The 26,961-nt window shown below is 43.1% G+C and overlaps 1 protein-coding gene across 1 annotated transcript; it reads right to left on the bottom strand.

Annotated features, from left to right (window-relative positions):
- Positions 1–785: 785 nt before the first annotated feature.
- On the bottom strand, positions 786–22,293 carry slc44a2 (solute carrier family 44 member 2 (CTL2 blood group); the record flags this gene model as incomplete). Its single annotated transcript, XM_080523765.1, has 22 exons — positions 786–903; positions 3,286–3,370; positions 3,479–3,567; positions 5,682–5,752; positions 5,889–5,962; positions 6,395–6,498; positions 7,180–7,274; positions 7,804–8,066; positions 8,376–8,466; positions 8,676–8,768; positions 9,692–9,791; positions 10,010–10,141; positions 10,810–10,922; positions 11,327–11,410; positions 11,912–12,038; positions 12,242–12,302; positions 13,851–13,967; positions 14,458–14,542; positions 14,792–14,876; positions 15,129–15,202; positions 15,599–15,647; positions 22,257–22,293. The coding sequence occupies 22 exons, from the start codon at positions 22,291–22,293 to the stop codon at positions 794–796; spliced, it is 2,139 nt and encodes a 712-aa protein (XP_080379891.1). The 3' UTR covers positions 786–793.
- Positions 22,294–26,961: the final 4,668 nt, after the last annotated feature.

Genomic DNA, 26,961 nt, shown 5'->3' with positions numbered 1-26,961 from the left:
ATAGTTTATCTACTGTAAATAAACTTCTTCTAGCATTGTGACTGCCAATGGCCCCTGGTCCTAGCATATATTTGTTTTTCTTCTGATGACTGATCTTTAGACAAATGTACTTGTTATAAGTCGCTTCGGATAAAGAGGTCTGCTAAAAGTAACCTCTTCTGCATACTTACCTGTCTCTCTCCAATGTTTCTACCCAACAAAGATGAAAAATGTATGAGTTGGACTGCCCAACTCCCAAAAAAATAACCTTTAAAACAAAGCATTAAGGCATAACATTCAGCAATCATTCAAATGAAATATCTAATGTAAGACAACGATCTGTTTGAGAAAATCTCCCAGGATGGGCAAAATCTCATTTAACACGGATGGCAGTATTACGGGCTGTTGAAGTGTGATGCAGAACCACTACATGAACGAAAGTTTAGTTCTGAGTAGGTGTGGACTCCAGACAATAAACATCACAAAGTTGAAACAGAACAAAAAGAAACAATCAATTGAGGTTGCAGTTTTGTAAAGGCAAATGCAGGTTGTAAAAAGTAAACAAGGAAACAACGGTAAATGGCATGAACGACAAGAAGCAGTAAGGCAGAGTGGAACGACCTGTAGCATATACAACAGCATGAGCTTAAGGCACAGTATACACACAACTACACAGGCACGACGGTTTAACATGGCAGCTGAACTTCATTTCCCTCTGTTCTCTTTACACACACACTCACACACACACTCACGTGTGCACACACACACACACACACACACACGCACACACACACACACTCCTTCAGGCTTGGGTTCAGTCAACAGTCTTGGTTTCCTCGTTCTTCTTCTTCAGGATGGTGAGCAGGTTCTGGGACATGAAGTAGGGCCTCTCTGCAGTGCCGTCGTTACGTTCCAGGTCCTCCACTGTCACATTGGGAGAAAGGAGGAGATGAGCCAGGATAATAACACACACACACACAAACACACAAACACACACCAACCAAAGCTTAAAATCTTCAGAATTTGTTCTTGGAGGGTTTTTTCATAAAGCAGGAGTTGGCAAGCTAACTTCCATGAATGCTCTGAAACAGTACATTTAGTCATTTCTTATTCATAACAAAAGATTATAGCTGGGTATGTATTAGTCCTGTTCTATGAAATATTATATTAACCCTCTCTCCTCCACTGTGACTGTGCTGACAACATACTGTACACATGAGAATAGAAACTCACCGTTCTGTCTTCCTCCCAATGTCCTCTCATATGATATTAATATATTTACACCCAAAAAGCTATTTTGTGATGAATACAATGCAACTTTAATCAAGAACTGCATCCAACAAAAGCAAAATGAGTGGAATGTATTATACGTGAAAATACTACTTCAGTTACAACGTTCACAATGTGACATATAATATTAACAGAAACACTAATAAAACATTGAGAGGTTAGTGTTAGTTTCAATAAAGCACTCGGTAGGCGATGTTAACATCATGCAGCACAGAAAGGGGAAGAGATAGATAGATAGATAGAGAAAGAGACAGACAGAGAGAGAGAGAGAGAGAGAGAGAGAGAGAAAGACAGAGAGAGAAAGACAAAGGCAAGTGGGGTCAGTAAACAGTAACAGGGCTTGCAGATCTGAGAGGTCAAAACGGTTGCGTCATGGCAACACAATCACAGCAATTATGCCAGTCCAAAATACCAAGGCAAGTAGGTGGCGTTCCAATACACTGAACCCAAACACATGATCTTGGCTGGAGTAGAGCCTCAATCAATACAAGACGTAGCAACATAAAGAATTGCATACATAAAGTATTGTATATTGTAACTGCACTGTACATAAATGTTATTCCATTGGAGAAACAAACAAAATCTATTTTCATATCAAAGTTTTTTTTTATATGAACCATCATTTGGTGTCAGCTGGTATCAAGGTAAACAGCGAAATGTCACCAGTAATTGAGATGTTTCTTTTTGACTGTAAACATGGCATTAGTGTATGATTCATAATGCATTGATTTTTAAGACGATACCTATGAACAATAGTAGTCAGGCACGGGTTCAGCACTCACAATTTCTACGGATCCTCACAATATAAACCGACACTGTCTAGAACCGACACGAACAAAAGAACACTATTTTCGAGCTACAGAGATGCACTGGGCTTAGATCTGCTTCAACCATTACACGAGGACCTTTGCTAGAACAAGCTACCCTTATAATAACCCTGTGGGGTAGCTATGCATGTGGCAAATCTGCATTTCATCCGGTCATACCTTGACCAAAGTCCAAATCACAAAGTCGTTGTAGGTAACTTTAGCACTGTACCACACGGCACACAGGTTATGAGGTTCACCCCATCACCCCATCCCTCACTCATCCTTATCCTTTAACCATATCTTGCAGCTGAACTACTCCTGGGGTGTGGTAGGAGGGGGTGTGGTAGGAGGGTCTCCCTCTTTGGGTTTCTCCTCTTCCACTTTCTTTTCCTCCTTCTCTTCTTTCGCAGGCTCTGCGGACGGGGCGTCCTTCTCTACGGGCGTGTCCACCTTCGTCACCTTTTCTTCCTCTGGTTCCTTCACTTCCGGCTCTTTAACTTCCGGTTCCTTCTCTTGAGACTTCTCCTCTTGTGGTTCCTCTACTTCAGTGGTTTCCTTCAGGGGTTTCTCCTCTTCGTGATCCTGTTTGAGCACATCTTGGTGTTTCATTTGGATCTCTCCACCCTCCTGCTGTTGGAGAGGTATTTCCTCCTCGACTGTGACTTGGTCGGCTTGCAGGGATTCTTGTGTAGCTGCCGTAGGCTGCTCTGCACCATCTTTGTCGTCTTCCACTATCTTTGTTTTGGAGAGAATCTCGTGGAGCTCCACAGACATGAAATATGGCCTTTCTTCAGACCCGTCATTTCTCTCCAGGTCCTCGCCTTTTGAGTGTGTGTGTGTGTGCGTGTGTGTGTGTGTGTGTGTGTGTGTGTGTGTGTGTTTTATGAGGTTAATGTTTCATTGATTGGGTTAGTGGAAAAAATACAACAGAACCAAAAAGTGTGGAAAAGGAAGGAAGGCATGAGAATAAAACGTGAAGTGTGAAAGAAAGAAGGGAAGAAGGGAAGAAGGGAGAAAGAGACAAAGAGACGAAAAAGTCAGAAACATGGCAGGTACAGTGTAAAGGGAATCTCAGATAAAGGAGTATTTCAGATTCGGGGAAAGTTGTACGAGTGATTGAAATTGGCACACAATGAAATATTTAATTCAATTCATTCATAGTTTCAATGGGGGGGGGGGGGACGACGGTAAATAGAGTGTTACTCACAGAAGCAGAGGAAGAGTGTGTCCACACACATGGCGTAAACGCTGAAGAATCCATGGGCGATGAGATAGGAGCCTACCACCACGGTCTGGGCACAGAGGCACATATAGTATAGTGTTATCAACATGTAAACAACCTACAATGGTATACGTTGATATGAAATGTCTATAAGAGCTATTGAAGCACTCTGCCTCACCAGAATAGGAACCCAGTAGTAGTTGAGAGAGGGGGCGGTCTGCTCTACCGCCTTGATCCTCCCGGAGAAGAAGAAGAACGAGCAGATTCCTGAACAGAGAGGAAAGGCTTATGATTTGAAGGAAGTGAAGTGTAGTGGTTTATATCATGTTATACTGAGAAATGTAAGTCTCTCTACAGTTTGGTGAATCTAGCACTCAAGGAAGGCCCATTTCCTTCCTGTAAGGGATGGGCCAAGATCTGTGGCGCAGTGAATAATTCTGACTATGGACAGGGCCCATAACTAAAAGATTTGTATAATATGATTGGTTCCCAAGAATAGTGACCTCATGACCAGGGACAGGTCTATAAAGATGAGTCGCACCCATCGTTGGGGGCTTCCTGCTTGCTTCTTGCTTATTGGTCTGCTCATTTATCTCTGCCCTCATGTAACTTGGCTTAATAAAAGGCCTCTTTGGAGACAATTGATCTAAGCTCTTTGTGCTTTGTAAGTTCTACTAAATCTATTAAGAATCAATTATATCCACGACAGAAGGCTACAGTAGCTGGCAAATATCAAAGATGGTGTACGACGATGAACTTTACTAAAGAGTGCTATTGATCAAGTTTCTCTGCTTGGTTTCTCTGCTTTTGTTTCTATAAATGTCATAACCTTTTGGTCAACCTTTTTTGAAGCAGTACTGATAGTGCCGTGTGATCAATAAGGAAGGAAGTGTCTATCTCATGTCTTTGCTATCTAGAAAGTGACGGAAAGTATTAGTGATGAAATATACAGTATACTACATATATATATATATATATTAGGGATGGACGGTTTCCAATTATTGAAACCGAAAAACCGTCAGAGAGTAAAACCGCGGTTTTCCGGTTAACCGAAAAATACATTAAAAAAAAAAAATGTAAAAAAAAAAAAAAAAATTGTAAAAAAAAAAAAAAAAAGGAGCGCCAATTTCAAATAATTGAGCCCTACTGCTACAATACACTCATGTCGAACACCATTAAAACACCGTAAGCACAGTCGCAACACATTTAGGCTACTTAGTTTCACAAATATAAGTGGAAAGGCAGACTTTTGTAAGCTACACCATACATGAAAACACATGAACACTTAACACACCAGCTCCGCTGATCCAGGGTGCACGCCTGCACGGAAGATCATCTCTTGGAACAGTGTCTTCATTGAATGAACTGCTTTCTCAATATCTTGGTTCTTAGACAAAGTTTCAGCTGCTGCTCAATGTATTTAAATATTTGAATACTGCTCAATAATCACTGAAATATTAGACTTAGAATTATGCAGTGAACATACTTAAAGCTTTTCATAAAAACCACATGCCGCGAGACTGACTCGTCCTGAACTGTCGTAAGTCAATCAACAAAGAATGCCCCATCAAAATAAAAGTGCCCATGGTAGAGCTGTCAAAATAGAGCTTTCAAAATAAATGTACTAATACAGATAGAGATAAATACAGAACTACCTTTGCGTCACTAAGTGACCGCGTATCTTCTGAGACATGCGTTCTGTCATCACTTTCAGTAGCGCCTTCACACACAGTGGCGCTGTGCACAAACACTCTTGATCCGTATAGCTCTTGTTTTATTATATTGTGGTTTAGTAAATACTGCACTTGGAGTTACATTCAATGCATGATTTGTGCTATAGAACATAAATAAAGTTTGATTGATTGATATCAAATCAAATCACATTTTATTTCTATAGCGCATTTCTCACAAAAGTGACCCAATGCGCTTTACAGAGAGCAGCGAAAATGATCTTATTAAATGTAAGCGAGTAATTGTAAAAAACCTTTCCTATCTACCAATAACTGAAGGCAACTATCTTTCCCCTAGAGTGATTCGTTACCCTTAAATATAATCCCAATTAGATATTAATCCTCAGTTATTCTTCACAACTGACCAAACCTCTCACTCATTGCGTGGCAGATTCAGACTGTATCATTGTTATTTTCACACACGACAAACATGTGACATGTTCCAGTTTTATTCTTATTCTATTTTATTCTTCAAAACAAAAACAAAACAAAAAAAAAAAAATCCGGTTTCAGACGGTTTTGATAAAAAACCGTTTCTATTTTTAAAAACCCCGGTTTTCGGTTTAACCGAAAAACCGTCCATCCCTAATATATATATATATATATATATATATATATATATATATATATGTAGACTCAAGCCTCACTTACCCACAATCCCAACAATGAGGAGCTTTCCCAAAAACAGCAGGAAATCAGTCACCTTGTCCAAGACAGCCACCCTGTAGTGAGAACAGAGAAATTAATTGTATTGAAGTCAAACAGATGGACCAACTGACTTTTTCCCTAGAAGCCGAGATGAAATCATTGTAATATTCTCCAGCAACGGTCCTAAAGTGTCAGAGGTTCGACACTCACCTGACGATGTTCCTCATGAGGAGGAAGAAGGCATCTCTGGCTGAGGGGCAGAAGCTTTTGCCGTAGATCGCGATCTAAAAAGCCATAGGTGGTGTTATAAACAAATACATCATTCAAGGGTCCTCAGTACAGAATCTCTCACATTAGTTCAACTTCATCATTAGGCTTAATTAAGTCTCAACCGGCTGTGTTTCTTGTTCGTTGTTGTAATAATATAATATACTGCTAGCTATGTATATACTGTATATTTCTCCACTGATTTTTTAATTGTATTTGAATTTTGTAACTGTTTATTTTTAAATTTGTTGTATGGCGAGTTTGGCGACCTTGAGTGCCTTGAAAGGCGCCTTATAAAATAAATTTATTATTGTTATTGTTATTATTATTATTATTATTATTATTATTATTATTATTATTATTATTATTATTATTATAAATGTACCAGCCAAATTCTAATGATAATTGATCTTGTATTGATTCAGTGGCGTTGGTCCACAGTCACACACCATGATGTAGGCGTTCCTGTTGAGGAACTTGATGAACTTCTCCAGGCACCAGAAGCAGCACTTCAGACAGCTGAGCATGAATCTGGCACACTTGTTCTGGGCAGCTAGCGGTGGAGGCACAAACAACAACAGACCAGAGAGAACATTGGCCTGGCGTTAGAAACATTATTCCTTACATTTACGTTTTGCATTTTAGACATTTAGCACAGACACCTTCATCCAAAGCGACTTACAACAAGTACATTTGTCTAAGTAAGAGAATCATCAATATATCAGTCAATATCAGTCAATATTAAAGTCCATTCATTCATTCATAAAGTCCATTCATTCATTCATTCATTCATTCATTCATTCAACGTTAAGAAAAAACTAATCTATGCTAGGACCAGGTGCCATTGGCCATCACAATGCTAGAATGAATACTTAATATAAAAATATTAACAGTAGAGAAACTGTACTGAACTGCATATCCTTATTGTAATTGTATAACTGTATATCCTTATTGTAATCCTTATTGTACCTGTATAACTGTATATCCTAATTCGATAAGGGCATTTTTTTCAGCATCACACTGCATCAGGAATGAATTGAGGAGTATTGACAGTGCATTTTTGCCTTTGACCTAAATAGGCGACATACTGTATATATGTGGCAATACAGTGGTGAAGTCAGTGACAACATTGTCTCACAACATCTGGTTCCTACAGGCCACAGGAGAACGTAACTCCTCCCCAACAGGAAGTAACAGCTTTGCACAGCTAGCAAGAAACTCAACAAAATCTCACCTTTGAGCTTGTGGTCCAGGTACTCCAGGACGACCCTGATGACCTGGACCAGGGACAGGATGAGGGACCCGAAGGCGAGGGAGCCAGTGTGGTACCTGGGCAGATGATCGTACATTTGAACAACTTAGCAGACACTTTTTATCTAAAGTGACTTACAATTAGAGACTACAGGGACAGTCTCCCTGGAGTAACTTGAGGCTAAGTGCCTTACTCAAGGGCACACTAGTGGTGGTGTTCTCAGGTGGGATTTGAACTCATGACCTTCTTACTCACTATCCACTAGGCCACCACTACCCCTGACGATTAAGAATAAGAGGGTCAATGAGAGAGCAGGGAATGTGATAGAAGAACTCATCATAAGGGTAGGGTAAAAGTATATCTCATTACTCAAAGCAAATCAGTTTATATATGCAATAACTTGCTATCTCTTTGTGACTATTGACAAACACACACACACACACATGCACACACACACACACACACACACAAGAATTTTACTCTCACTACACATCTCACGAAATTGTGTAATGTCACATAACAATAAACTTGAAACTTGAAAATTAAAAACACACACACACACACACACACACACACACACACACCACCAACAACAACAACTCTAACCTGAGGGCCCGGCTGAGTGAAGAGAAGATGGGGTAGGCGGGGATGTCCTCTGGCTTCTTGAAGGCCCAGTAGTAGGAGGCGAAGGCGCCGGACAGAGTCACCTGACCCAACGCTGTGACAAAGTTGGCACACCAGAAGAACAGGAAGACGTTGTAGAACTGGAACAGGATGAGGTATTTGTGGTAGTAGGTCTCTCCGCCGTAGAAGGCAAACAGGCACTCTGCGTCAGGGCACACCGCTGTTATGTTGGTGGTGTTGAATGTCTGGAAAAGAGGCACAAAAGATTAGCACTAACGTATTTATTTATAGACATTGAAAAAAGGTAATTAGGTCAGATTCACTCATCACTGTGGGCCTCAATGTGCATGTGGAACATTTGTAAAATTGGGGCAAAGTCGGCATCTTTACCCTAGTGTTTATGATAGATGTAATGACAAATAATCGCAAGTTGCAAGTATTGTTTTGCTCTGCTCAGCACCACAAACTGGGGCTCCCTCTATGTACAATTACTAACGTGTCACTGTGGTAGATGTGGTAGAAGACTGCAACAAGGACCTCTAGTGGTGACTCACCTCAGGGCTGCAGGTGTCCCTGGAGTACTCACACGGTGACTCGGTGGTGTTGAACACTTTGTAAACCTGTTCGTTGGAGGTGGAGAGGAAGCTGGCCCAAGCAGTCAAGGAGATGATCACAACACGTGAACAAACAACTAGTAAAATACTACATTTATCTGCACTTCAATTTGAATGGATACATGTACTATCACCAACAACACCTACTGAGTCATCTAGTCACACTTTACAATTACAAGGGGACGTTCGTTTTGACGACAAAGGAAGGAGGCATTATTGTTATGGACAGTTGAAGGATACACAGCAGTGATACCCCAGTAGGCGATCACCAGGGCCAAGAGGGCAAAGGTCAGCAGAGGGTAGAACAACGATGACATCACGTGACCAACAGCCCTTTATAGGGAAAAATAAATAAATGAAACAACTGGTTATGTCACTGAGAGAGCCATGTAAGAGATGCAGAAAATCTTATTACATTTCCCATAATGCTGATTTGATGTAATAGATTGCATCAGACTGGGATTAAAATATTTGCAATCCTCTTTTTTCTAGTTTGTTTGTGCTGTGCGCCTGCGTGCTGTGTAGGGTAGTGCCTGGAATGGAACGAGGAACGGTGTCGAACACGTGATCTATATCGACTGATACCTAAGGTCTGTGTGTGCCTCTGGGAATAAATACAGTACATTAGTCATCATGTCTCTCATCTCACGTCAACCCAGTGCATTCTGCACGTCTGTTATACAGAAGCAGTGATGAATATCCTGTCCAAGCACAGCACACCTAACGGTGTGACCTGCTGGCCTCCCTGATCTCCTCAACCCCACTACCCTGCTGTCATCAAAGGTTCTCTACTACAAATAAACACATTTTCCAAAAAAGCCTTCCTTCTTCTACCATTATGTCTGCCAATCAAGCATCGATTACTTTTTCTTATGATGACTGATGGATAGACGGTTCACTTACTTAGACAAATGTATTTGTTTGCGAGTCGCTTTGAATAAAGGCGTCTGCTAAATGTCAAAAATGTAAAACGTAAATGTAAGGAATAGTGTTTGTGTTTGTGCCATGTAAATAGCGATGAGGGCTCTTTTCCTGAGACGGATCCTAATACATCCCCGCCCACCCAACACCTCCCACCCCCCACACCCACACCCCAACACCCCCTCCCCCCACACCCCACCCACCCATCACCTGTGCTACTGACAGAGAGGCAGACGTCTGTGTGTGTGTGTGTGTGTGTGTGTGTGTGTGTGTGAGTGTGTACCACAAGTCATGACAGTGTTGTAAGTCTAACACAGTGGTCCCAGGGGTCTGACCTGCTGGCCTCCTTGATGAGGGCGATGGCGATGAGGACTCTCTTCCTGAGGAAGATGAGCAGCAGGAGGATGACCACCTCCACGATGGCCAGGATGATCACTAGGAGATGGAGATGGTAGGGGGGGGGGGGGTCATTAGAAAGTCCATATGCTGGGTTCCTGTGTGGCCGTGTGTGGGTGTGGGTATGTGTGTGTGTGTGTGTGTGTGTGTGTGTGGTGTGTGTGGGTATGGGTATGGGTGTGCGTGTGGTGTGTGTGGGTGTGTGTGTGTGTGCGTGTGTGTGTGTGTGTGTGTGTGTGTGTGTTGGTGTGACTCACCGAACGCCAGCCATGTCTGCCTGATCTGCAGGTACACGCCAAAGTCTGTCTGCAGCCCCAGGTCGCGGATGGTGACATCAGCACCAGGTCCCCCCTTGAGGCTGCGATACTCCATGAAGCAGTGGAAGATACCTAGCAGGCCATCACAACGTTGTGAGTCGTCAGAAACAGTCACAGATATAGTAAGTAAGTAAGTACAATTTATTTGTATAGCACCTTTCCCAGACCAAGGGTCACAAAGTGCTTTACATATAGAGAACACAATAAAGAAGAAACATACTAAAACATAATAAAAGAGCGAAAGTCATAGCAGGTTAAAATAGGCAAACAAGTGAAATTAAGAACACGTAACAGACAACAGGTGTACAACAATATCAACAGGACACAGAAAGACAGGCTTTTGGGGCTATCCAAAAGCCTGTCTATACAAGACAGTCTTTAGCTGTTTTTTAAAAGCCTCGGCCCGAGACCGCTGATCTAAGATCCAAGGGAAGAGCATTCTAAAGCCTGGGAGCCACGGTTTGGAATGCTCTATTACCCTTGGTCTTCAATCTGGTCTTCAATATAGTGAGAACAGGTTGAAAACACCACACATAATCTGACAATGAAGTTTATTATCCAAGGGTTTTGTGAAAGCTAACATGGCACTACGATTATCTCTCCTCCATGGCAAAGAATGGATCGAAGATTATGCTACAACGTTTTTGGGAAACTCACCCGGAAGGTAGTTTGAATTGTATATCGTATACAGTCATGCAGTCGTTTTCTAGCTAGATAAGGAGAGAGGGGCGGAGTCATACCGTATCCGATGACCAGTATCACCAGGACGATCATGACCCAGACCATCACGCCGGCCAGGTAACGCAGGAGGACGATGAAGATGAGGCTGACGATCATGGCGATCACCAGACCCCTGGAGGAGGTTAGAGACGTCACATTCAGTCCACCCGCCACACAGCATAACATCTTGTACACCTACTGCACTTTCCACACCATGGAGAGTCCTATTCTGCTTTGTGTTGTAAGTTCACCACCAGAGAAAAGGTAGAAACGTTTCTAAAATAGAAAAAAATCGGCCTATCATGAAATAGCGTACATTATACCCGCCCCTCTTTAACCTTGACTCTACAATATCTCCTCAACAGGAAACCCTCCCCGATCTGTGAACATGAATGTTTGGATTTCCCGACATTGCATAGAGAGGCCTTACATTTCTCTCAGTATATTTGATATAAAACTACAACACCTATAAAATCTCCTCATGCGGCCTTTGTGTTGTGTAAGTTCAGCGTCACCTCCGCCACTACAGCGACTCACAGTAAGATCCAGTGCCAGGACTCAGTATAGTCCTCAAAGATCCTCATGGCCACCTGACGAGCCTCCACCACCACGTTGGACTTCCTGCAACCAGAACAAGTCCACTTCATAACAATAACAACAAGTCCACTTCATTATTATTATTATTATTATTATTATTATTAATAATAATAATAATCATTTATTTAACCAGGGTAGTCATATTGAGACAGTAGCCTCTTTTTCAAATGAGCCCTGGCCAAGAAAAGCAGCACTTAATTAAAAAGACACCACATACAGTATAAAAACATACAATATACAACAGAAAATAACAACAGAAACAGTGAGCAGATACCCTAACCACATAGATAACCTCAGCACATTTGCATGTATGATTCAAAGTCTCTGTAACATACAGTTTAAAGTCAGAGAGTTCATAACAATAACAACAAGTCCACTTCATAACAATAAAACAAATCCACTCCGCGATCACGTTATACATACTGTCATGCGACTATCATGCGAAATACTATTGGCAATAGCTTAGTTCGTAAGTGTCGAACTGAAGTTTAGCTTGAACTGCAGTGAAGCTGGGTTAGTGCTTACTTGGATGCTTCCAGGAGATCCGTGGCGTTGACATTTTCCCCCTCTCCGTTGTCAAAAGTGGTCTCGTTTCCCACGATGACCTTCCCACCTTTCATGGTGCTCAGCGCTGGGAGACACCGACGGGTGACTGGAGGGAGAGAAGAGAGGGAGAAAATTAAAAGGAGGAGGAGAGAGAGGGGAGAGGGCAGATAAACTCCCTGAATGATGACTTTATGATGGTGTATGAATGATTACTGTATGATAATCACTAATTACTGTATGATTACTATTCACCTACTGTATCACAACATCATCACACTGTAATACAACTTCAAATACTGGTTGACTCACAGGCTTTGCTGGGAATGAGCATGGAAGGACACAGGCCGTCCCTCAGGATCTCTGGGACACTCTGGAGAACACACACACATCAGGGCGGACATAGAAACGGAATGGGAAGAGTAGAAACAGGACATAGAAACGGAATGGGAAGAGTAGAAACAGGACATAGAAAAGAGTAAGTAAGTAAGTAAGTAAAGCTTTATTTATATAGCACCTTTCATACAAGAAATGCAGCTCAAAGTGCTTTACAATAGAAATAAGAACATAAAGTGAATATAAAAACATATATAAAAACATATACATGCATAGAATGAATATAAAAGCAGGGGAAAACACTAAAAAGAAAAGGTAAAGATCATAAAGTGAATATAAAAACATATATAAAAACATATACATGCATAGAATGAATATAAAAGCAGGGGGGAAAACACTAAAAAGAAAAGGTAAAGATCTAACTTTCATATCCCTTTCATCTCCCTACCTTACACAGTCTTTCTGTACTTCCCACTGGCTTTCCACCAGCACCACTATGAAAATATTTACTACCACTTGCCTAATGGCAAGACTGGGCTTTATTTTATTTCCACACCAACTTAAGTCCTTTGCTTATGAAAATATTTACTACCACTTGCCTAATGGCAAGACTGGGCTTTATTTTATTTCCAAACCAACTTAAGTCCTTTGCTTATGAAAATATTTACTACCACTTGCCTAATGGCAAGACTGGGCTTTATTTTATTTCCACACCAATTTAAGTCTTTCGCCTATGAAAATATGTACTACCCCTTGCCTAATGGCAAGACTGGGCTTTATTTTATTTCCACACCAACTTAAATCCTTTGTCTATGAAAAATATTTACTACCACTTGCCTAATGGCAAGACTGGGCTTTATTTTATTTCCACACCAACTTAAATCTTTTGCACACCTCTTTCAACTAGTCAGTCTGTGTACGTGAATATAAGAGCAGGGGAAAACAGTAAAAAGAAAAGGTAAAGAAAATACAATAAAAAATAATTTTAAAAAGGGCATTTAAAGTGCAGTAGCTGGCAAATGAGTAGTAGGCAGGTGCAGATGAGCTAGTTGAAGGCTATATTGAAGAAGTGCGTTTTTAGCTTTCTTTTAAAAATATTTAGTGAGCTGGCTTCCCTGATCTCTAAAGGTAATGTGTTCCAAAGCTTTGGGGCATAGTTGGCAAAGGCTGCGCTCCCGATCTTCTTCTGACTATTGCTGGGAACCTCTAATAAACCTGCGATAGATGATCTTAGTGTTCTTGAGGGCACATAATTGGCAAGGGAATTAGCAATGTACTTTGGGCCTCGCCCATTAAGGGCTTTGTATATAAGGAGGAGGACCTTAAACCCTACATGTTACTGGCAGCCAGTGCAGAGTAGCTAGGACTGGAGTAATGTGCTCTCTCCTCTTGGTAGAAACAGGACATAGAAACGGAATGAAAAGCACTTCTTACATCATTGTAAACATTATTGCAAACATCCATCATCATCAATGTAATAGACAGTATGTTGTATAAGAACTGTACACGTAGCTTCGCGTACACGTAGCTTCGCGTACACGTAGCTTCGCGTACACGTAGCTTCGCGGTCCAAAATGTCACTCACCATCTTGGAGAAGTCCACTCCTTCCTTGCAGAACTGTTTGTAGTATTCCTGGTTCCCTTTGTTCAGGTAGGCTTTCAGCAACGTTGTGTGCTCCGTAGGACATTTCTCCACACATAACTAAGTGCCCAAATAAAGCCAGAAAAATGTCATGTTCAAGCCAATCAATAAATATTAAGTCAAGAAAAGCTATCCAAGCAAAATCCAATCCATTAGAACGTGAAATTTGAATTGTTCGGGAAACCGTAAGTACGTGGTATTTTATGGGAGAGAGAAAGAGGGAGTGAGAGAGAGAGAGAGAGACGAGAGACAGAGAGAAAGAGAGAAAGAGGGGGGGAGAGAGAGAGAGAGAGAGAGAGGAGAGACAGAGAGAGAAAGAGGGGGAGAGAGAGAAAGAGGGGGGGAGAGAGAGAGAGAGGAGAGACAGAGAGAGAGAGAGAGAAAGAGGGGGAGAGAGAGAGAGAGAAAGAGGGGGGGAGGAAGAGAGAGAGAGAGAGAGAGAGAGAGAGAGAGAGAGAGAGAGAGAGAGAGAGAGAGAGAGAGAGAGAGAATCGAGTAACGGGAAGAGAACGAGAAATAGACAGAGATGAGGGCGTGGTTGACCTCTGACCTGAGTGGTGGGGCACTGGAACTCCAGCAGCACCAGGGGGCTGGCGCACTTCAGGATGTTGAAGTAGAACAGGAGGGGCTTGTTCCTGTGGAGGGGGACAGGGCACTTTAATAGACCAATGACAGAGAGAGGCAGACGAGGAAGTGATGGGAGAGTTGAGAGGTTGATCATTGGAGGTCGATTATAGCTTAACACCTCGTATTGTGTGTCATTCGTTATGTGTTTGGTGGTTTGGTGTCGTGAAATTAGTGGTTGTCCCCTTGGGATTATGAAGTCATTGCCATCAATTCAAAACAACACTTAGTTAGTTAGGGGGAGAGTCAAAGGGCCTTACTCCAGGGGGGTTCCTGCCTGGCCGCAGAACTGGCCTCTGCTGTCGGTGGGGTAGATCACCTTCCTGGGGTCTCCCTGAGACCACGCTGGGGGAGGAGGAGGACAACCATACTGGCTCATAACAGAATAGCACTTTATTTGTCCATTGGTCACAACAGAAATGTGTGTGTGTGTATGTGTGTGTGTGTGCGTGCGTGTGTGTGTGTGTGTGAATGTGTCCACCCAGACAACAGACACAAATCCAGATTACACTTGGGAGGAGCCCCCTGATCTGATCCCCCACACTTCCCCCCCCTAGCCCCCACAGTGTAGAAGGACTTCACTGGAGACTCACTTACCCACGATGCCCACAGCGAAGTAGCCCAGCAGGGCGAGGATGAACAGGATACAGCAGAGGACATCTGTGCAGCCCCTAGAGACCACAGAGAGAGAGAGAGAGAGAGAGAGAGAGAGAGAGAGAGAGAGAGAGAGAGAGAGAGAGAGAGAGAGAGAGAGAGAGAGAGAGAGAGAGAGAGAGAGAAAGAGAGAAGGAAGTGACAGTTAACTGAGCAGAGTCTCTTCTTGTTTAGTTTAGTTGATTAGGATCCCCATTAGCCCCATGTTGCTACTCCAGCCAATTACTTTTCCTGGGGGCCACACTTTACAGTATAGAACCGTGATAGACAAGTTATAGACATGAGTAACACAGTTACAGACCTGATGCTGTGTTCAGTCATATAATACAGCATATAATACACCAGTAATAAGGCCTCGGTAACAACACAGGGGTCAACAGCCATCTAAGCAGAGAGTGAGACTCATAACTTACCTGTTATGGATGGGGCCTTTGAAGGTAGGGTCGAACTTCCTGGACTCACCTGTGGACAAGCAGAGTTGAGTATTTAGTATTTTTGTATTTATTCAAAGGTGTGTGTGTGTGTGTGTGTGTGTGTGTGTGTGTGTGTGTGTGTGTGTGTGTGTGTGTGTGTGTGTGTGTGTGCGCGCGTGTGCGTGTAGGGGCGGCTGTGTGTGTGTGCAAGTGGGTGTGTATACGACAAAAACACATTTTCCATAACAAAAGGATTCCCCCGCCAGGCTGATGTGTCTGGCAACCTACAAAATGGCTCCCTGGTGACTTAGAGCTCCCTGTGGACATTCCCAGGAGCCATAGTAACACCTCGACGACTGTGAGGCAGCAGCATAGCAACCAGCCAACAACGCTTTTCAGCACTGTCTTCAAGACACAACGTACAGTCCAAATGTTCCTAGTAGGCTACATCAATCAACATATCTTTGTCAGCTTGTGAATCTTCCAAGAAATGACTCATGGTATAGCTGGTGTGTCGACATCGTATTTCCTGTTGCATCTATTCTTTTGAGAACGACACAGATACTTTTACAGACGTCAAAAAAATTGTTTAAAACACTTGATAAAAGCATTACGTTATTTGGACACCCTGTACTTAAAAGCCCAATGTGAAGATTGTTTGAGCGTGTTGTCGAGCATGATACACTGCACTGTCAACATGAGATATAACGGAGCGTCTCTGCCAACACAAGATAGGAGAAACACAATATGGCAGAACAGCTTTTTTGATTGAACACCATCTGAGAAAACAATGAGGGTGCTGGGATGCTCCCACTGTAAACAATGGCAAGGGATGTAAATACTTCTGGGCTCACACACACACACACACTTGTTGCAACTATCCAACATAGTGTACCATACAATCCCCGATAAACCCCACTTGGCAGCATATAGCATTTGGTCCATCTCAACCATACACGATCAGGTGAATATGAAACCATTCAATTAGTCTAAATACCCAGGTGACTCTATGACACCAACAAAACAACACCATAACTACTACGTCTACCCTACTACTTCTAGCCTACGTCACAAACAAAAGTAGAAAAAGCACAATTCGACCATAAGGCGATAACAGTACCAGGCTTTCGCTGTTGGTCTCCCGCCTTTGCCATTCTCTCCAGACGCTTCTTCTTTGTCCTTCTGGTGTCTGTATTTCAGTGTTATGCTATGTTCATGTGGTGGCTGTATTTCTTGGTTGAACTGTCTGGAGTGTGTCTAGAGCACCATTTCACTTCCTTCCTCTGATGCAGCAGAATGAAACCGACTTGCTGCGACGCTCACGTCAGAAAGAGCTCTACCTTCCTCATATGCTCATAGTCTTTCTATATTCTCTCTCTCCTTCTACTCACTCTCTTCATTTCTCTTGCCTACTCTTGATTGGGGGCTCTTCATCCTGGGAATGGGTAGCACACAGGAGGGTAGGAGTGTAGAGGAGAGGACAGGTGGCACGACAGTATTGTCTTAATCCTCAGAGCCTCTCAGTACACCTCTCTACTCCCAAATGACTTTGTTGACATTTAATTCAGTGGCTTTTTTAAAGGCATTGTACACAGAGTCCTTGAATCTATTCTGCATCTAGAACCCTAAAATAGAAATAGGTGTAGGCGGAAACGTTGGGGCACAAAATGAGGTAAGGTAAAGTGAGCACTTGAAATGGGTGTGTGTGTGTGTGTGTGTGTGTGACACAACAGCACTGACACGCTTCATCAATCGGCACACCAAACCGCTGCGCGTTTCCTTCCTGCCAAGGGGATGACAGTCACAACACACCACCCACATTCAGTAATGCTGAACACATTGGCAGCAAACATGCACTCACACAGAATGCTCACACAGTACAGTATGCCCTCTCTTCTTCTTCTGTCGTCTTACAGGATCAAGTACCAGACGAGCTTCCTCATTCACTACAGCACTACAGTAGAGGACAAATGACTAACTCCCCAATGAACTTTGAACCATAAATGTCCCTTAAAAAACAAAACCTACAGGAAGAGGATCATTCACATGACGCTGTTCTCATGTTGTCCCTGAAAGATGGGACTGTTGGAACGTTCTTGCTGAACTTCCTGTTTGTACGCAGCACCTTATTGATGTAGGCCTATATGCACTGTGAGACTGACCTAGTCTCTGATCCCTAAATGAATAGCCTACTTTCACAATAAAGACAGTACACACATTTCCAAATGTGTTCAGACAGACAGTGTTCTCAAACAATGACCGGATTGTCGACATGTCGTATGGTCAGCATACTCTGACACACCCTGCATGCATCATATTGATACGAGGCGTCGGGAGTCAGATGACGTCTGATGCTGAGCGGTGATAAGAACATCCTACATGTTCCCTGGCTCATGCCACCTTCCCTCCTCCACAGCCATGTGATATACCCGCATAGTACAGAACATGCTGTGGGACAATACCGGGCTTTGAGAGACAGACAGGCCCTGTCTACAAACAACCCAACCACCGCTACTCCCCAGCGTAGACACTTCTGTGGATCTGTATAGGCAAAAAAAAAGACATAGATACGGCAATCAGATTTGCCCTGGGTGGGACCACCGGCAAGCAACGGTCCTTCCTCCTTCAAATCAAATCAAATCAAATTTTATTTGTATAGCGCATTTCTTACAAGATGCAACTCAATGCGCTTCACATACTGACAGAGCCGCAAGCAGGCAAAAGTAAAAACCTGTACACTATGTAGCCAGGAAAATTCCCTTGCAGCCCTCTACTCATAGAGCGACTACTAACCAGTATGCCTACCCCCCCCCCCCCCCCCCCCCCCCCCGGGTGGTCCTTGGAAGACGCTGACTAGATCTGTGAACCATCTCAGGGACCGGTCAGCAACATCCCGCGGCCCGGTGCCGGTCCACGGACAGGGGGGGGTGAGAAACACTGGGCTTGAGTACAGGGTATAAGGTACTAAGATGTTTATGTTTAATTGTCACTCCGGTTAGCCTATACAAGTACAATTGTGTGAGATGGGGGGGTGGGGGCTCCATTGAGGGTACATTAAAAAAATGTACACATAGAATATAATAACAAAATATAAGAGGCAAAGAGAGAAAACGGGGCTTGTAAAGATGGCTGGGCTTGTGAAGACAATAGACCCCCTACGCCGGCTATCATAGCGCTGGTTCCTGGGTCGGGCCAGAGGCTGTCTGAGTGAGAGAAGGAGAGGGAGTGATGTCATAATGGATGTGTTCCACTCAAGGGCCCTGAGGGATTATCCAATGACCCCCCTCCCTCCCTGACCGTGTTAGTGGCCAGAGTGGTTAGTGTAGCTACCCTGCTATGCTCCAACATCGATACGCACAATGCGATTGGGGTGGAACACAATTATTTATGTCTGTTTCTCTATGCACAAGGCACCAACTTCTGCAGCTGTGTAGGATTAGGAAGAGCTACAGATCCTGGAAGATGGCGGAGGAGAGACCTCCTTTTTGGCAGTCTCTAGAGAAAACGCATCACAGATTCCTGGATAGTGCGAGCAGGAAAGGAGGAAAAGGAGTCAGTCCAACTTGTTCTACTTTTTCTGAAGTGCCTCAACTTGCAGGGTGCCAAATCGAGCACACATCTTGCTGAACGCTCTTCTTCTTGCATTCCCTTACATGGCCCACTAGGAGCAACTCAGCACGCATGCACGCACACAGACACACACACACACACACACACACACACACACACACATCTGTTTGCAGATGAACTGTCAGCCAGTGGCAGTATGACAAAGAGTCATTGTGAAGCAACACACTCTCAGACAGCGTGTGTGTGTGTGTGTGTGTGTGTGTGTGTGTGTGTGTGTGTCTGTGCACTGACTTGAGTTGACTCTGTATCCTCTTGACTCACTCTTTTGAGTGGGCACAGTAGGCAATGAGCAGGTCTGGGCAAGCTGTCGCCCTGCGTCTGGCATTTCCCCATCCAGCACAATGGCCTACTCAGACCCTCATGAATGAATGAATGAATGAATGGTCTTTATTGTCATTGATATGATATATACCTGTACCAAACAACGAAATTTGGGAGGGGGGGCTCCCCTGGTGCTAGGAAAAAAATAACTAAAAACAAGAAGGAAAAAGAGCTGGTTTACATAAATAAAGGCTATGTACACTATCCACTATATTATACTATACAAATAAAACACTGTGCTGTACTCTATGCTATGCTATACCTATTCTAACAGTTCCTATTCTCTGAACCTTATGTACCCTAGGGTTGTCATATTGCACATAGTGTTATTGCACATTCATTTAAAGTGTCGCAGTTTGCAGGTTTGAAATGTACACAGTTGTGTTTCAGTATTTCACTTGATTTCAATCTAGTAGCTGCCATCAATTTGTCTAGATTGTCCAGGGCCTAGAACCTAGGTCTTTGCTGTGTTCAGGGCCTGAATGGCCCTGGGGTAGAAGCTGAGCTTCAGTCTGTTTTTCCTTGCGAACATGGTCCTGAACCGCCTGTTCGAGGGCAGCCGAGCAAAGTGTTCGTAAAGTGCTCATGAAGGGAAGGTAGCTCTGCCATCAGAGAATGATGTACCGTAGATGTCAAACAGCTGACTGAAAGCCAGAGCGTTCATGCTTTTCCCAGTTTATATGAGTTTTTGTCCTTTAAGGCCGTATGGGGAGGGGAGCAGAGGAAAGAAGGGGTAAAGGTGGTGGTCCTAGTGGGTAGTGAGTTGGGCTGGTGATCAAAAGGTGGAGTTCAAATCCCACCTGAGGAACACCACCACTAGTGTGCCCTTGAGTAAGGCACTTAGCTCTAGGTTACTCCAGGGAGACCGTCCTTGTAATCTCTAATTGTAAGTCGCTTTGGACCGTCTGCTAAATGGTAAAACATTTTTTTTTTTAAAGGAAACAGATAGCTAACAGGAACGTCACAAGGATACTGCAATTCAGGGTTCCCTAATCTTAGCCAATGAGGATGTTCCCAAAATGCAGGCATTGTAGAGGCCTACTACTACTACTACTACTACCAACAACAACAACAACAACTGTATTGCCGTCCACTGTCTTTTGATGAAGTGGTATTGATTTTCAATTGCAGAGCTATATAGCGTTATCAAAAGGCTAACGCTAATGCTCTTGCCAAATTGCCAATACTAGCCTATGTGGTTCTCAGTCCAGGTCTGAAATGGCCTAGGCAGCTACATGTCTATTCTCACAGGAGATAACATGGGGATTAAGGCAAGAACAACATGGGCGAGGAAACGCCATGACTCAACAGTTCATAAGAACAACAACCCAGAACCCGCCGCAAATACCAGTTGCAAATTGCAGCCATAGAGGTAATCGATCTCGAGACAGAAGTGACATGGGTGACACACATGCTTTTATATAGCCATATACGTGTATGACAGAGAAGAGAAGGTGTTCATGATGTCTTCTCAGTCAAACACATAGGCCTAATGGTTATTTTACATATTGAGTCATGAAGGCTAAGCAGTTATTGACATATCAATCAGTGCTAGACTAGTCCTATTCAGTGAATTTAGGTCACATTTGGTCAACAAAACAATCATCTATCACCCTTCTGTCTGTCTGTGTGTGTGTGTGTGTGTGTGTGTGTGTGTGTGTGTGTGTGTGTGTGTAATTACCATATGGCACTTAGATATTGGCACATGGGTACACGTGTGTTGTGACATAGATTTTTGCCAGGAAAAAACACAAACAGCTTCTGTCTCTAAATTAATGAAGAAACACAGCGTGCACAGCGTGCCTTCATGCCTACTAGGTCTTGGACTTCATTATTGATTGTTTTGTTTCAGCATTTTTCTCATGTATACATATCCAATAACAAGGCCGGCGGTGGCTATGGGCAGGGGTGGGCCCAGCCCACCCAAACCTGAGTCTTGCCCACCCAATCAAAAGTTAAGAACATCATTTTTTTTCTGTATTGTTGATATTCCAGAGGAGTGTTTGAATGTTTAATGTCACATTTGTATTTACTGTAGGTCCATATACTGTGTAGAGTTTAAGCAACGTAAAACCACCATCTCACCACAGACCATTTCACTCCCCCCCCCCACCCCTGCCGCCCACCCATACAACATCAATGGTCCTTCCAAGGTGTTGCTTCTGGCGCCGAGCCGTTCCAATAATAATAAAGGCATCACATCACAATATTGTCGCCTTACGTGCCTTAATCCTTATTCCAGTAGATGACAGGACTAGCAGTGAAAGTTCATTAACAACAAACCTTATACCACCGATGTTCTAATTGGAAAAAAGGCAATTTCGGTCATGTAGATAGTTAAAGTACATATTTTCTGTGCGGTGAGCGTGAACTGGCCTAAATAGGCCAACGAGCACTAATTGTTCATTAGGACATAGCGTATTGAAAGATGCAGCAGCCAGCTCTAGCTAACGGCCGGTTCATTAGGGTGTTTTCAATGGAAAAACATGACTGGTTATTTTGCACCCTGATTAGGATGTTGTTGACAAATATTTAAAGATTACTCCCAAGTGAACCCAGCTTGAAGATGAGGATGAGACTTCAATCTCTTTGGGACCCATGCGGTCCCCACCCATCATTCAGTCATTGTTTCCATTTCTTCCACCCCACGATCGGAAAAAAAATAAAGAAGCGAAGAGATTATGCGAAGAAAGAAAACATTTCTTACCATATTTTGGGTCGGGATTCTTTTCCTCTAATTCCATATTTGACTCCTCTGGCTTCTCTCTGCTGCTGATCAAATATTGGACAGCACAGTTACCATGGAAATGTCGGAGAAAAAGGCATCAATAACAGTCAACGATTCTCATTCGCCGTCCAAACGGAGCGTATTGTGGACAGACCATCCCAAACCACGATACATTCCTTGCCACGGGTGAGAGAACAGGGAGCCAATAAGAAGATGAATACGGATGACTGACAGCTTTGTCAGCCAATTAACTTGGCCTATATAACGGAGCGAAACAATTTCTGTCTTGCCGCTACTTCAAAGGAATGTGAAGAGGAGGGGTGCTCCGCTCTGTTTCTAGCTCACTAATGAATCCAGACCCAGTTATTTTTTGCCAAATCATGACAAAGAGCAATTTGTCTTCTAAACTATTAATTGAAACGCTTTTTCCCCATTTTGCACCGCAGGAAGGAGAAGGTGGGGCTTTTTTGTTAGTACAAAATCATTCACTACTAAACCAGCCTAACCCTCATGAATGCTTTTAATGTGCCTTTAGGAAAACGGGCGGAAACTTGCATAGCCTAGGGACTCTCTTGATGGATACTGCCTTTTTGTTTTGTGGAATGGAATATAATCGTTCAAAAAATACACTTGATATAATACAAATGTACAATAATATAGACAAGTGTAGCCTATGACACATTCATGCATACAGGATCTTTGTATATCATGTTAGAGATAGTGAGGTGTTACTAAGAGAAATAGCAGACACATTGCCACAGCAACAGTGTTGTATTACATCACACATGGGTAATTGTGTCTGGTCTGACCTTCCCTGTTCCTGCTCACTGGGGTGTCATGTGGATGTCCTAGACCTAGACCATGATTCATCTACAATCCCCATAAATAATGAATCACTTTGAGCTTCTAATATTTGTTTTCTTGGTCTCTGTCCTCCGTCGGGTAATCGTGTGTGCCTATATTGTGCATTCTGCGTGTTTTACAAGTTTCCACTTGCAAATTAAGACGCAAAGGCAATTGGCCTGTCATCACTATGCTGGAATCAGTTAATATGCAAACAAACGCAGTCAAAATCTCTTTATGCAAACCTTATCTGGATGAAAATACTGCTGACAGAGACAGTGGTGTATTCCAATGGATACATATTAACATGTAACCTTTATTTATCCAGATTAGTCTCATCGAGATAACATCTCTTTTTTCAAGAGAGACTTGGTCCAAGACAGCAGCCAAGAAAAACAATATATAATTTAAAAAATGAATAGATATATAGATAGAACCCCACAAATTATACAAATGCATCTCTCACAATCAACTGCAATATCAAATCAGTTATGTTCATATTGTATACAGGAAGGTAAAATACATTAATTGAGAGAGAATACTTTGAAACCTAGACGTGACATGATCTTTTACACTGTTATGACACTGACCACAGACCACACTTGGTATCCCACCAAGTGGCATCTTGTGACAGCATCTTGTGACAATAAACCATGCTGTAGAGTTACAGCAGGGCCAACAGTGAGTTTCCAGAAGGGGGCGAGGACAGAGGACACAAGGAATGAAGGAAAGACTTTAGAGATTTGGTGATTCAATGTTTGAAGGTATGTCGTGGGTGTTGGCCTACTCCCAGCCTCGCTGACTGCCTAGGATGCACATGGAACAGCATGATCAGCACCTGAACATACCAATTGTACAAGACGGTATAGTTATTATGCAATAAAAAATACCTAATGGTTTTTCAGTCATATAATTAATTTGAATAAACATAACCAGCAGTAGGCTACTGTGTGTCTATACGAAAATGTTCCAATCGGGACATGAAAGTGGATCCTATCCTATCTTATCCTAAATAATTATAGCCTACTTGTTCTTTTTTGAAATAATAGTGTTGAACATGTACTTTGGTGCTGTAATTGCAAGGTATTTAAATAACAATTGCCTTTCCATTACTGTAATAACTACTTTGCATGGAAGCCACACATGCACTTCTTGAATAACCTTCTCCTCCAATGGGTTTTGAGAAGGAGGAGGTGAAGAGAGGACGCGAGGATTCAAGGAAAGACATCATGGTCTTAGGAAAGATAGCCCGACTCTGTCCACATTGATAGTGTAGGTGAAGCAGCCAGAATGTCGTGCCAGAATGACTTAAGACGTTTGAGATTCAACCCAGGTGTCAATCCAACCTCCAGTAATGTCCATGCAGATGTCTGTGACTCCGCCTGTGTGACCATTATGGGTATCTGGCTGTTTGTCTGTCTGGGTGTTGGGGTATTTGTTGGCTGGTACACTACTTGCACGTCCGAATGGATTTTCATGGGTTTACCCTCACATGCATACACACACACACACACACACACACACACACACACACACACACACACACTCTGTCTGTCTCCATGTCTGTCCTGTATGGTGGTCTGATTGTCTAATTGTTAATGCTCTCCCCTGCTGAAAGTTAAGAGTGTTCTGTTACTGTTCAGCTCTCTGTAGAATGTGCTAGAACATGCCTAAAAGTCACATATTGTAGGGCAGAATGGTTATTGTGTGGAAAGTAGATACATATGGATACATACTATATGTTTCTAACCCTAACCCTAACCCTTTAATATTATTATTTCTCTTGAATGTGTCTTTACTCTATGCACTTATGTAATTAAATGTGTTGTAATTGTTTTTCTTCCAGACAAACTGAAGTAAACTAAGGCTCTCTGAGGTGCTCTCACACACTGCTCTCCAACACCCAGAAATGTGCTGCTGTCGCTGCATCCAAAGCACTGGGCACAGCGTCCCCAGATCACCTAGGTATGTTTGAAAGGTTTATGACATCGTCAGATGTGAATATGCAAAGCAGTGGTGTTCTCCATTTGCGCAGATGACTTTGAAGAGTCTGTAATCAACATCAAAACCTTCAGACTTTGTTTTGCATTACTTCTACATTTCAGAAGCTGACGAGGTCAGCAAGACGCCTGCACAAGCACATACAGTAAGTCTTGTTTTTTTCTTCGCGTTGAACTCATCAACCTTCTGTACTACTCCACCATCCTCTTCATAATATATTATGAAACCACACGTGGTAGCTAGGTGATGTAATCTTTTGTTGTTTTGACCCTCAGCCAAGGTGGTGTTTAACTGGCCTGATGCCCTGGACCTGGAGGCCAGCTGACGGAGGAGGAGGTGATGATCAGAGACTCTTTCCCTACCTAATGCCAGGAGAAACTCATGCCCTGTGTTCTCATGGCCAACGTAAGCAGAGAGCAGGGACGCACTACTCCTGGCTTGACAGGAGGTCTCCTCATGTCCAGAGCAGAGAATCTGAGAAACATTTCAATATATTTCCCTTTCTAATGTACATGCTGTACATTTAAAGTACAGTATATCACCTCATATACTATGTATTAAACCTCCATTTGAAGTCATTGTTGAAAGTGAAATAAGTCATGCATCATTCTGTGTGTTTCTTCCCCACCTACACAGATTTCCATCGTGAGATTATCTCAGAGCTGGGGGTGTTTTACGACCAACTATCCATGGTAAACAGACCGCTGTTCTGTTCATTATGATACAGGGCATTGTAAGAAAAAATGGCATACCGGTTTATACAGGTCATACGTGGTCATTCTGTGATAAGGTCCCAGTTAGAAAAGGCCTGTCTGTCTCTCTCTGTGTCGGTAGCCAAGGGAGAGATCCTGGGCTGCTTCTGCCTGACAGAGCCCAACCACGGCCGTGACCCCAGGTCCCCAGCTGCACAGAGACCAAGGCCAAGTCCAACCCCTCCAGCAGCGCCTCCAGGATCAGCGGGGCCAATACCTGGTAAGTGTGAGGTCATCTAAGAGGATTAACCATTAGGCAGATAAGTCAACACCACGCAGGCTTAAGTTGTATGTGGACTATTAGGCTAGTACAGCAGGTACATTCACTGTGAGGATTCACATGATGGGAGATCATCATGGGAGCAGCAGACATCATTCACTCTCAGTTATATTTGATTCATTGTTCATTTTAAGCGTCTCTCGTGAATTCAAGGGCCGAGGCCTATGGGCCAATTAGAAAACGAGTTACAGCATAGTAAGTGGGGTAGGTTCCTACTATTTCTGTCTCCACCAGCCTCCCCTGATATACAGATGCTGTAACTTCACACCAGCTGACAGGGCACATTCCACCCTGTGGGTGTAACATTAAGATAGATGGTATGTAAGCTGACTGAACTTTGAGAGCTTGCCAGCAGACAGTCCATAGACCGTTATGTCTCCAAGCTTAAATGCAACTATTAAACTCCTTGTCCTTGAAAGATGCTGTATGACCCTTAGCTCTCTACCTTTTTGCCCTTGCCATGTCCGTAACCACACATGCCAACCAGGTGTGACCAACTCTGACTGAATCAAGCGTGCTAGTCCTGGGCTCAATCAAAAGCTTACTCTCCAGGAAAGGAGTTGACCATCCCTGATATAAAGCTATTTTTCTAATCACATATTCTCCACTTCAGAGAGAGAGAGAACCTTGGAGTGATCCTGGATAACCGACTATCCTGTGCGGAGAACATTGCAGCAACGGCTCGCTCCTGCAGATTCCTCCTCTACAACATCAGAAGGATACGACCATTCCTTACCAGAGAGGCAGCGCAACTCTTGATCCAGGCACTGGTCATCTCCCGCCTGGATTACTGCAATGCACTCCTGGC

The sequence above is a fragment of the Nansenia antarctica genome (assembly GCF_963989245.1).
Source record: "Nansenia antarctica genome assembly, chromosome: 2".
NCBI lineage: Eukaryota > Metazoa > Chordata > Actinopteri > Argentiniformes > Microstomatidae > Nansenia > Nansenia antarctica.
The sequence above is the reverse complement of the archived record's forward strand: the minus strand, read 5'-3'. Positions and strand labels throughout refer to the sequence as shown.